The sequence below is a fragment of the Diaphorina citri genome, unplaced genomic scaffold (genome assembly GCF_000475195.1).
Source record: "Diaphorina citri unplaced genomic scaffold, Diaci psyllid genome assembly version 1.1 scaffold31, whole genome shotgun sequence".
In the NCBI taxonomy this organism is placed as follows: domain Eukaryota; kingdom Metazoa; phylum Arthropoda; class Insecta; order Hemiptera; family Psyllidae; genus Diaphorina; species Diaphorina citri.
In genome coordinates, this window is record NW_007377469.1 from 233,554 (window position 1) to 247,185 (window position 13,632).

A 13,632-nucleotide genomic window follows, 5' to 3' on the forward strand; every position below is an offset into this window, starting at 1 on the left:
GCCCAGAGTAACCCAATAATGGACCCAAAAAAGTTAATTAAAACCCTTAAAAAAACTAGGAGAAAAGCTTCCGTTGTCAACAGTAGCATCGGAAGCAAGAGTCTCGTAGTCGACAAAGGGTTAAATGATTGATTCTCCATAGTTATCTATTTCATTATGGTTGAGATGTTTACAAATAAATAATTATCTCCTTCGATTTTTTATTATATTTATCTACTGTGAGAAAGAAATACTCGAGAGGAAAAATCTCAAAACGGTCACTTTAGGAGTCAGTATGCCTTCCCAATGAGATGCATAACATACGATCACTGACACCAGAAGAATGTATTCACTACTGGAAACTGGAAAATAAATTATTTCTTTGCCTTCCCCCGAATAAGGAGGGTCATCGGTTCATGATTCACAATGTACTCATGTTAATTAAATGTTCGCAAAGGTATATCTTCCAACTAGCTCGAAATATTTAGGTTATGTTGATTTTTGTCTGCCGAAGTCAATATTAGAGGTATTCCATTGTTTATGCTATATTTTTTTATGGGATCTTTACTGTTTTTGAGGGTACCTGTCTACTAGTAACTAGACATTAGTAGGGCTTCACTCTGTTGATACAAGTTCACAAGTACAAGAGTATTAGCTCTGATTATGAACAGTTCAAGTCTCAGAATACATGAGGATCATTTCTGTCTAGTCTTATCGTGACCCTTTTGTTTTACCAAGACAGTTTTAATCATGTTACCTGCCATATACTAAAAATTTACTTTACTTATATTGAAGATTGAAGGAAGAACAGGAAATTATAAAGCTGTCTCAAAAACGAATCTGGGATGTTCACAAAATAATGTAGAAGGGAGTGGAAACAATGTTGCCTGTTTTGACATTTTTTCATGGCCTTTGAATGAGTTTTTATTTTGCAACACTGTATAAGTGTATAATCTGTCACAAGACATACGATAGATGAGAATGAACCACTCATTTCGTGATTTCCAACTTCATTTGGCGAATATTGTACCTGTTTAGTTATTTCCCTATTCTTATAGCTGAGTGCAGTAAAAGCACTCAAGACAACAGAACCAGCGGCTAAAGAAACCAGAATGATAAATATTTCATATCCAAAAAGCCATACTCACATGAATGGTAAAGATTTACTCGGATCTTTACACCTCGAATTTTCATTTTGACTTTCTTTCAACTTTCTATTTTTTCTGTTGATACTTTCAACTTTCGGTGTCTTTTTCGTTTCCTATTTACATGCATTATCTCTGATTTATGTAGAATGTATGAAGGATCTACAATCATTATCTACATACCTCTATCCATTGCTTACTTTGTCTTCTCTACGATTCCGTGGCTCTCATAGTCCATAGTGTTCTACAAACCAATATGGTCACACAAAATATTCCTATACATCTCCGTATAGAGACGAGCTCTCAATTGTGACACCATGTCTCTTTTACATAATAAGAGTCAGGAGATGGATGTTATTTGTAATTCGTTCTGACCAAGCTTACTTGTGTATCAACAAAACCTATCTGTTTGTACATCATTTGCATCTCAGGCATTGTTCCCCGTCCGGCCTTGAGGCATAGATCATCAACCCGCCTATCAATTTTCTTCTTTCGTTCTAGCTACTCTTAACCCTTCGTCGCATGTGTGGGCTGACACACTGGTGACTCCAAACTGGAATAGTCTGTTTCCTATGTAGATTTGTAGAACTTTTTTTTATTTTTCTGAAAATACCGTCTAGCTACTGCATTGCATGTAGAACCTGTCCAGATATAACTGTCCCAAGTGTCCCATGGACTTCTGATTTCATTTAAACTGGAATATTTAGTTCGAGTTACTTATCTCGTAGTTCATAGTTCAAACTGATGATTTTGTTCATTTTGCATTCAGATTTGTCGGGCAGTATGTTTGTCACGCGATACCTCTCAGTTTATCGAATTTTCAAAGAAATGTTGTTATCATTTATCCGTGTACTTCTTTACTTTTCTCGTAGTTTGTCCCTTCAGTTTCCAATTTAAAGATTTCAAGAAGGCGTAATTGGTTTGATCCCCAAGGCCCAGAGTAACCCAATAATGGACCCAAAAAAGTTAATTAAAACCCTTAAAAAAACTAGGAGAAAAGCTTCCGTTGTCAACAGTAGCATCGGAAGCAAGAGTCTCGTAGTCGACAAAGGGTTAAATGATTGATTCTCCATAGTTATCTATTTCATTATGGTTGAGATGTTTACAAATAAATAATTATCTACTTCGATTTTTTATTATATTTATCTACTGTGAGAAAGAAATCCTCGAGAGGAAAAATCTCAAAACGGTCACTTTAGGAGTCAGTATGCCTTCCCAATGAGATGCATAACATACGATCACTGACACCAGAACCTTCGATTTTTTATTATATTTATCTACTGTGAGAAAGAAATACTCGAGAGGAAAAATCTCAAAACGGTCACTTTAGGAGTCAGTATGCCTTCCCAATGAGATGCATAACATACGATCACTGACACCAGAAGAATGTATTCACTACTGGAAACTGGAAAATAAATTATTTCTTTGCCTTTCCCCGATTAAGGAGGGTCATCGGTTCATAATTCACAATGTACTCATGTTAATTAAATGTTCGCAAAGGTATATCTTCCAACTAGCTCGAAATATTTAGGTTATGTGTATTTTTGTCTGCCGAAGTCAATATTAGAGGTATTCCATTGTTTATGCTATATTTTTTATGGGATCTTAACTGTTTTTGAGGGTACCTGTCGACTAGACATTAGTAGGGCTTCACTCTGTTGATACAAGTTAACAAGTACAAGAGTACCTATTAGCTCTGATTATGAACAGTTTGTTCAAGTCTCAGAATACATGAGGATCATTTCTGTCTAGTCTAGGACTTATCGTGACCCTTTTGTTTTACCAAGACAGTTTTAATCATGTTACCTGCCATATACTCGTACTTAAAATTTACTTTAGATTGAAGGAAGAACAGGAAATTATAATGCTGTCTCAAAAACGAATCTGGGATGTTCACAAAATAATGTAGAAGGGAACAGGCAACAATTTGACATTTTTTCATGGCCTTTGAATGAGTTTTTATTTTGCAACACTGTACAAGTGTATAATCTGCCACAAGACATACGATAGATGAGAATGAACCACTCATTTCGTGATTTCCAACTTCATTTGGCGAATATTGTACCTGTTTAGTTATTTCCGAAATTTACTTTATATTGAAGATTGAAGGAAGAACAGGAAATTATAATGCTGTCTCAAAAACGAATCTGGGATGTTCACAAAATAATGTAGAAGGGAGTGGAAACAATGTTGCCTGTTTTGACATTTTTTCATGGCCAACAATTAGCCATGCTTGTCAAAAGGTCTGTAAAACATTATGTGTCAATAAAGAAGACAAGAAAGAAAGAAACAAAGAGTACAATAGTTCAATGGACATATTGGGATGGGACTGAAAAGTCCCTTTAGTCCGGTTGTTAAATTTACACCTTGGCGTAACGTTATGTATAACAATTAGCCATGCTTGTCAAAAGGTCTGTAAAACATTATGTGTCAATAAAGAAGACATGAAAGAAAGAAACAAAGACTACAATAGTTCAATGGACATATTGGGATGGGACTGAAAAGTCCCTTTAGTCCGGTTGTTAAATTTACACCTTGGCGTAACGTTATGTATAAGTACCTTCAAAAGAAATTTGATAGAGTAATCCAGAGCCAATATAATGGTAAGTACTACTGTTTGCTGTACCTTTAGGTAAATACTCAGGTTTCGTGGGGATTCAAAGTTGCACTAAAGACGATGACTTGTGCAGTTACTCACCCTAAGAAAGATAATTAATATCATGTAAAACCTATGTATCTTCTGGTAATAGACCGGAAAAACTTTGGAAATGATTCAGATTTGATTAGAAGTTTGTATCTAAGCTGGCTTGCCAAGTGTGACGAACTACATAGGCTGACCAGAGATCTTGTAGCTATTTAACATTTTATGAGTCTACGACGGGTTTACAAAGAAAAATCCTGTCTTCAATAAACTTGGACTCCACTCTCCTCAGATGTAATTGAATTTGAATAAAAATCATCTTCATCTTCCAGCGTTCTGTACAAAGCTTAGATCTAAATTGCTATGCTTGGGCTGCCAACAAGCATAACAATATTTTAATATTATAATTCATTATGATACCTTTCTACCATGAGAAAGAAGAAAAACCATAAAGAAGTTCCAATTGTATCTTTCTCTAGCGTAGAAAATGTTTTACTTTGTTTACATAATTTGTTGTAGGTAACATGGAATCTAATTATGTCTCTAATACCTTTACATTACAGAGTTCTAATACCTATCTAATACGCTTCGCTTTACAACTCTCAACGCATACAAAAGAAAGACGCGTTTACAGGTAATCAAATTAAAGGTTGAGGAAGAAGAAGAAAAACTGAGCTTGCTAGGCAACCAGCAATTATGTTATCTAGGTTAGGTATGCTATAGGGAACTAATATTCAGTTTGCAGTAGACAGCCTAGTATAAAACAGAGTCAGCAAAATATCACCTTGGAACCTAGGATTATAAAGACAAATGTAAAATAAAGATTCAGACGATACATCCTGGGTATAGCCAACATGATGTTGGGTTTTCAGATGATGTTTCGCTGACGCTTGTGAATTCTCAAAGAGAACAGATGCCTCTCTTTCGTACACAGGATTTGTAGGTAATTGTTCCAATAGGTAAGTATCTGCCCCTTATTTAAAACAACTTAAGTAGGATGAAAAAAAAAGTCTTTTTGAGACCTTGTTTACAGTGCTAGGAATATCAAAGATCTAAGTAAGAAAATATTTTAGTCAAGTGCCGTTAATATAAACAGAGAGTGGGTACTCTGGCCTACTAGATATAGGTTAGTTATTCTACTTTGGAGCGCCCATGCCCAAGTTTATTCGGCACCACTGCAAAAGAAACCCATCTTAAGAACTCTTTTGTACGTTTTTCTACCGAAAGTCTAGTTCGGTAACACAAGGCCACAGTGGGTTAATTCATTTTACTTAAGCTTCAGGGTTTGCTATGAATAAAAAACCAATAGGTCGTGACGTTGGAAAGAAATTTTAGATTGGTTATTTTTTTTCGCAGACTGCTAGAAAGCAAAAGCACGATGTCCTAAAGGCCCTAACCACTCAAGTTTCTGGGTTTGTTGGAAACGCCAGATCTTTATAAATATGCTAATTCCGATTTTTCCATCGTTATATCAATGTACCAGAGGGTCCTAGGGTTTTTTTTTTTCCACGAAATTGCTTTGCACATTAAGGCCATTAGGAAAGGCTATTAGTGGAATTTCAGGTATCTACATATCAGTAAGTTCCTACCTCTGTAATAATATGCTCCTTAAAACTGAGCCTGTTATATCAATGTACCAGGGGGTCTTAGGGCTTTTTTTCCACGAAATTGCTTTGCACATTAAGGTCATTAGGAAAGGCTATTAGTGGAATTTCAGGTATCTACATATCAGTAAGTTCCTACCTCTGTAATAATATGCTCCTTAAAACTGAGCCCAAGTTATTTCAATTCTTCTTCTTTTTCAGTAAATAATTATACTCTATTTACAGTAGGTATGTACTTATATTGTTGCTTAAGACTAAAAATTCCTATTATTTCAACAATTACCAATATTTTTTTTAGTTTTAGGAGACTGTTTTAGCCAACAGCTTTGAATAAAAATCACATCAAAATCCTGATTTCGACCTTTGTCAGACGACAATGGTATAGCAAAGGTACTCATTACACTTTGGTTCTTGGAGTCCACGTTTTTTTCCTTCGTTCGCAACAGACTCTTTATGACCAAGTGCAATGGCTTGAAACACAATCAAGTTTCTTACTCATGAACATCGAATAGAATAGAACAGGTTCTGGTAGAGACAAGAGCTCGACTAATATTGAGAGAAAAAAAACAAGTTGCCTAGTCCATATTTTCCATTGTTTTAATTACTTATTATTATTTATATACTCTTCGCAATCAGTACTTACTGGCACAAGTTGCCTAGTCCATATTTTCCATTGTTTTAATTACTTATTATTATTTATATACTCTTCGCAATCAGTACTTACTGGCGAGCAAAACAATAGTAATTAGTACTTATTATGAGTGCTCTGGCAACTCGTGTAAGATTTTGAAATTTATACTTTGGACGCGACATGAAGACTTTGAGAACCTTTTTCTGAATGTACTGCAACTGAGGGTTGCAATATTTCATACTGAGATGATGACCAACAAGCAAAACAATAGTAATTAGTACTTATTATGAGTGCTCTGGCAACTCGTGTAAGATTTTGAAATTTATACGTTGGACGCGACATGAAGACTTTGAGAACCTTTTTCTGAATGTACTGCAACTGAGGGTTGCAATATTTCATACTGAGATGATGACCAACATCAGTGGTGTAGTGGTTACCATCTACTTCTTTCACTTTGCCATTTTCCCAATTTCATTTGGGGTCGGCATTTCCCTCTTTTAGTCTCAACCTCCACAATTCTCTATTCACTGCTTCCTCTCTTCTCCATCCCCTCTTTCTCTTGGCATTTCCCTGTTTAAGTCTCCCCCTCCACAATCCTCTATTCTCTGCTTCCTCTCTTCTCCATCCCCTCTTTCTCTCTCAAATCCTCTCTTGCACCTTTGAGGTTAGCACTGTAGTGGTCAGCACGGTTGACTAAATTTGGAGGTTGGTGGTTCGAGTCCAAGTCATGTCATGAACTCTTCCAGCTTTTATTTAAACTCACGCAGTAGTCTAACCGAGGTCTTTTAATCAAATATTAACTTTTTGCTTTGGATTAAATAAATAAAATCGATAGTTTTAATTCAAATAAATGAAAGAAAAGAAATTCAGAGAAAAAAAAATCCTGAAAAATAAAAGTAATTGTTAGGTGAACCTGACATGGGATCGAGTGGGAACTTGTGGGGAGTTCGGACATAGGTCTGTTTGTGGTCTAGATCGCTAGATGTCTACAAACCGCATGTTGAGGTCACACTCCCATGGGAGGTCAAATTATAGTGGTCAAAATGGTCGTCAAATGTTTGAACTTTGAGACCATTCCACTAAGGTGCTTTGTACTTTGTAAAAAAAAAAAACACGTATCTTGTTGGTCTTGAACAGGATAGAATTCACTCAGTTTTTCCCTTTACAAAGTAGATGAAACTCCGAGTCGGGTTAATAAGACTTGTACTTAAGTATCCATTGCTAGAAGAGACCTTTGTCCAACAGTGGACAGATAACCGTTGCCCATGGTCTAGAACCGAATTTCGACTAATCACATAAAACATTTTAATTTTAGGAGTGGTGACCTCCAGTGAAATGGTTGATGACAGCACTAAATTCTAAGGCATCTAAGGCAACTTACTTGCAGATGGATTCGCCCTTCGGTGTAGAAACGCACTGTCCTCCATTTTTACATGGATTAGGATAGCACGATACAAAACCTGCAACAAAAGGAGAAAAAGTACAAGATTAGTAAGCAATCAAGTAATGGAAAACGTACAACATTAGATAGATAAGCAATTGAGTAAATGAGAAGGCACAAAATCGAGCACTCGAGAGAAAAAGCACACTAAGTGAAATCGGGCATAAATAACATTCGTTTCAAAGGTGTTGAAATGGTTTGGCACTAATAATGGAAAACGCACAACATTAGATAAGCAATTAAGTAAATGAGAAGGCACGAAATCGAGCACTCGAGAGAAAAAGCACACTAAGTGAAATCGGGCATAAATAACATTCGTTTCAAAGGTGTTGAAATGGTTTGGCACTAACCCGATGACCTGGCATGAAAATTTGCACACAAAGGTTGTCGTCATTGCCTCTCAGGTTTTACCCATATCTCTGGCAATCACAGAGGCTAAACCAGTGGTACTTTCGTTGCAATGATTTATGAAGACAGATAGTAAATATTTGCACAGTAAGTAATTTTATTGCAGTTGTGCTGTAGGTAATTGCAGTGTTCGACCAATTCTCCATTTGGGATCAACTCTCCAAAAACGAAAAAAAGCTGTTTTTAAGAAATAATTAATTAAGTACAAGTTCCTTTTTTGCAACTTCAGATTCTTTGCAATTAATATTCTAAGGACATGATGAGCAGTTCAGATATCAGATAGGTGGAGTGAAGAACCGATCAAGCAGGAGAGGAGAAATAGACCAATCACCGTCAGAACAGCAGAACTAGTTTGTTCGTGTTCATCCGCCTCGTATTCAGTAGCGTACCTTAGGAACAAAAGACCACGCTGCCTTGTTCATAGAATAACCCCAGCCAGGGACTTGTTCAGGAGGCTGAAATTCCGGGGCTCCTGGGGCCTGGTTTATGAATTTCTGATACGACTCGGGATTTTTATTTCGGACTCCGAGATCGAATAAAGACAAGCTTTTTTTATTCTCTTTGAATCAGAGCTAAATAAAAATCTAAAATTTCCCTTTATGGTCTTCGTCTTTGATAAGATTTAGTCGTCTAATTTGCTGAAAATCAGCTCTAAAGTTTAATGCCAGCTACTCACACTCAGGCCGCGGTCTGTCAGAGAGTAGGAACGTGTGTGGAGGAAAAAGGTTTAGACCTAGGTCTCTCAGACCGTCTGAGATTTTCTGCCACTCATGCCCGCCATTCACGCTCAGACCGCCTGACAGACAGCGATCCGTCGGAACGTTTATCTCCGAGAATGCTGAGACATTTTAAACTGAACCTTTCGACTCGGACCTACACCTAAGTAGGTATACCTATTGGCCATTTCGCCAACTTGCTTATTCGATATCCGTGTCCTCACCCTTTGTTGTGGTCTCCAGCTAGGACACGAAAAGACGCTAGGCCAAACGTTCGCAAAATTTCGCGGAGAAAAGTTCTGATACTCGGCATTTTTCTTGACTTTCCGTAAATCATGATATCTCCCTATTTATACAAAGAGGGAATTTAAAATCCTTGTAAAGCTGGTTTCAATGACGCGATTCCCGATGGATTGAGTCAAGCCTTGTGCGGGCAAATGAGCGAACAGTTTAAAATTCTGGCAAACCGGCCGGCCGGGTCAACTGGGATTAGTTCTAGGAAAGGAGCACTAAATAGGTGGAGTAGAATACCACGAGGGTATCAAATACCAATTTGACCTTTTCTTCACCAAAAACTCTCACGGGCTACCCACGCTAGAATGACACTTTAACAACCCGTTGTACCTACCTTGTTTAATTGAATTTTATTGCCATCGTATTCAAATAATTTAACTTTTACATATTCCCATTTTTTAGATAGGAGATTTAATAAAATAAAATACTTACTTATTATTTTAAAAGTGAGAAACTATCTGTGTTCGGTGTAGGTAACTTTATTCAATCACGTCATTCGTGCAAAAAAGATTTTTGGCCTTCAACCTTCAAAGTATGAATGTATTTTAGATTAGTTAAGTATACCGTGGCACTAATCTCTATCACATACTCGTATCACATTGTAGAGGTAATTAATAATATCGAACAAAAAAATATAAGAACGTTGCCAAAAGGCTCATTCTGAGATGCAGGCAGTCATGAGCACAGTAAGTTCCATGATATATTGCAATCAATTTCATTCCTTATTTTGACATTGCTTACTTTTCCACATAATCGGCGAGACTGAATGCTTGCAGTATGGGCGAAGTATGTGATAAGCTCTCGATATGAGATAAATATGGGGTATGTAAGTACTTACTTGTAATGTACCTATGTGTAATAAATAATAATAGCTCTTGATTGGAAGGTCACCCCTAAGGGAGGTTGACAGGAGCGTTCTCTACCACCTAACTCTTAGAGATCCATGTGAGGTCAAATTCTCTAATAAGGAGAAAATTCCATGCCTTGGCTCAAATTGAACCCACGAGAAAAAGCCCTATGCTCTTTGCTTCCCGCTCCGGTCTCTTTTTGAGCCTGAGCCAATTTCAGTAGGTACCTATGTAGTTACATACCTAATTCATATTACACACATTTTCTACATAAACAAAAAAATCTTCGCAACAGCAAAACAGGGGAAGTACTGGATTACGCTACAAACATATAGCACACAGTAGTTTTTTGAAGAACATGTGCTTCTCAATCGTAAAAAAAGCTTCAGTTCAGTCTTTATTCAACAAGTGTGAGGAGAGGGGGTGAGGGGGCGCTTAAAAATAATAGCTCATCTGTTCAACAAAAATCCAAAGAGTGGCTCCGATCTCTTTTTGAGCCTGAGCCAATTTCAGTAGGTACCTAAGTATGTAGTTACATAGCTAATTCATATTACACACATTTTTGACATTTTCTACATGAACAAAAAAATCTTCGCAACAGCAAAACAGGGGAAGTACTGGATTACGCTACGAACATATAGCACACGGTAGTTTTCTGAAGAACATGTGCTTCTCAATCGTAAAAAAAAGCTTCAGTCTTTATTCAACAAGTGTGAGGAGAGGGGGTGAGGGGGCGCTTAAAAATAATAGCTCATCTGTTCAACAAAAATCCAGAGAGTAGTAGAGTGTATTCTTCTCTAACCGTCTCTGTGATCCCCTCGCTTCGAAACCCGGCACAGCTGCACTCTTGAACCTTAAAAACCTTGCCCCTTTCACTGCTACGGCTTAAAACCTTATCCTTTCGCGACCGGAGGCCTGCAATTAGTGCAAAAAAATAGTTGTTCCTTGTTTCTCTATCAGTCTGTCATAATAATACAATTTTGCGTTAGGTTCATAACGGAGGGGACTGCCGATGCCGATCGAATTCCAGCAACAGCAAAAATAATAAAATTGATTTATCTACTTATGTACCTATTTTCTCTTCTGAAAAAATAAATCATCAGAATGTACCTACAACCTGTGTACCTACTCCGTTATCAATCTCATTCAAAGGTTTGTTGTGTCCTGGTCAAATGCCATTTTTTGCACACGCATGTGCAAAAATGGTTAGTGAAAATTACCTAGGTAAGTAGGTTCTTAAGTATGTACCTAGGAACTTGGGGAGAAAAATCATAACTCTATCCTTGACAATGGAAGATGGTTGGGTACCTACATGAATTAAGTAGGACCTCACCTGTGTATAGGTACCTAGGTAAATAAATCCACTCCTAGAGGTCTCATAAATACATACAAGGAACAGGTGGCTTATGTACCTATTTTCTCTTCTGAAAAAATAAATTATCAGAATGTACCTACAACCTGTGTAAGTACCTACTCGGTTATTAATCTCATTCAAAGGTTTGTTGTGTCCTGGTCAAATGTCATTTTTTGCACACGCAAAATGTCATTTTTGGCAAAGGTACCTACTTATAAGTATGTACTTACCTAGAAACTTCGGGAGAAAAATCATAACTCTATCCTTGACAATGGAAGATGGTTGGGTACCTACATGGAATTAAGTAGGACCTCACCTGTGTATAGGTACCTAGGTAAATAAATCCACTCCTAGAGGTCTCATAAATACATACAAGGAACAGGTGTTCTAGGTAACAAGAACACAGTATGTCACATGATTCTAAATCTCTATCATTTTTTGTGATAAGTAATTTGTTGGTAGGTACTTATTTAAATGTTTTTTTTTTTTTTCTGGTCCTGGTTTGGTCAAGAAGTTTACTTGCTAACTAGAATGACACAGGTTCGAATCCCACCCAAACAAATGTATCCTGAATACCTACCTAATTAGATCCTGTTCTTGTCAATCAAAGGCCAACAAATCTTCATCTCATTATTATTATTATTCTTCTTTTTTCGAAATTTCAATGAAACTTTTCTTTTTCTTCTGTTGAATTATGCTTACAGTTTTGTTTACCATCAAACAATCTTTATAGGTACCTACCTACCTATCTACTTAAGTATCAACTTGTTCTTTATAAATCAATACATATTTCTTCTCATAATATTAATCCATTTTCTTGGCAAGATGAAAAGTAAATAGGTGTGTGTACAGTATGAGAAAATGTGGATAAAATATGTATAACATACCTTGAATTAATTTCACTCCCACCTGTTTGTCCTACAAGTTGATACCTACCCACGTACCTACTACCTACCTAGTAACAGCCATCTTGGGCCCCTAGAAATCATACTTGTTGGAAATTTATGCTTATTTTGTTTCAATATCCTTAGGTATATTAAAATCCTTAGGTATTTATAACAGAAAGTACAAAATAAGCATGATTTCTTTGGCCTTTATTATTTTATTCAAATATAAAATGAGCATGATTTTTACTTGATAGTTTGGTAATTATTCAGAATCAGAAGGTGATTATTCATAAATGACCTAACCCTATAATAACACTAGTCAATGCTCCTTTTTGTTATTTAACCTAACCCAATGATAACACTGGTCACTGCTCATTTGAGACAGCTCCTTTTTGTAGAAATTTTCATTGGTGTGACTTCTGAACCAGTACCTACCCAGAAGAACAATAAAACTCCTAGGATAAATAATTTGGAACTGTAGACCCAAGATAACACACAACTGTAGATCAGGCTAACATGAAACATAGATACCTACTTGAATGGTATATTGTCTTCAGAACTAAGATAAAGAGGTGACCTATAACCCTAAACTTTATTTCTGAAGAAACCTCAACTCTAATATAAATTTAATTACCGAACTACCTAAGTAGGTATGTGAACTTTGGAATAACCGAAAGTCAAAAGGGAATGGTTGATAACATGATAACCATTATTTTTGTAAATTACATATTTTAGCAAGATGATTTCCATGATGGGAACAGGACTTTCATTACCCGATTACTTAGGGACCTGAGTACTGTACCCTATATTGACCATCCCAATGGTACTTACTAAACTGTTTTTAGACAGTGACATTGGTGTGTATAAATGCTAATGATAATATATTGCTGATTTTGATCACAGTAGTAAAGTGATATTGTTCAAAATGATACTTTGAGCTAAATGCTGCTCAGAGGCTTGCCAAAGTTCAGGAATTTCTGTTAAAAACAGGCAACCTCTTGTCAATATCAATGATCCTTTGTTTCTTCCTAAATATCACTCCTTTTAAATTCCTCTCCCATGGCGTTTATATTTTACACCGACTGTTTTTTAAGGAGGATAAACAGTCAAGAGATCAAAAGCACCAAAATTTCAGGACATTACAAAGGCATTCTCCCAATCCTCCATTGATACCCAGACTGTATTTAAACTTGGATACCTACACCATTATTCATCTAGTACGCACGTCCAAACATTTTGGTCGTTATAAATATGAATTTTCCGTTTAAATTTCATCAAGGAAACTGAATTTTACTTACCAGAAGTCGATCGCACCAGGAGAAATAGAACGAACGTGAGAAAAAGTAAATAATCCACAGGTTTCATCGCGTAGCATAGCTTCAAAATAAAATGTATCCTTCCATGAACCACTTCTTGTAACTTTATTTTACACCATAACAAAACACCACTTTATTTACACATTTACGATCGAAAAATACAAATTAATTAATTCATGGGATCCCTAATTAAATAATTTACACGGAAAGTTGTCAAAATCGAGGCTTTTGTTTGAGAAATTTACAAATTTTAGCACTGAAAACAAAGCAACAATGAAAAAAAGAAATAAATAGAAAAATAAATAATAACGATGCTCCTCACAACATAACGCGATTCTCGAAACTGAAAAAAAAAGTACAAAAACTGA

General features: G+C 36.3%; 1 protein-coding gene across 1 annotated transcript in view; it reads right to left on the reverse strand.

The window, feature by feature from the left end:
• LOC103511371 (neurogenic locus Notch protein) overlaps window positions 1-13,632 on the reverse strand; it is a 56,448-nt gene extending 42,816 nt beyond the window's left edge. Inside the window, 2 exon segments of the mRNA XM_026825087.1 lie at window positions 7,382-7,460; window positions 13,247-13,632. Coding sequence (XP_026680888.1) covers window positions 7,382-7,460; window positions 13,247-13,313 — 146 coding nt within the window. The 5' untranslated portion in view covers window positions 13,314-13,632.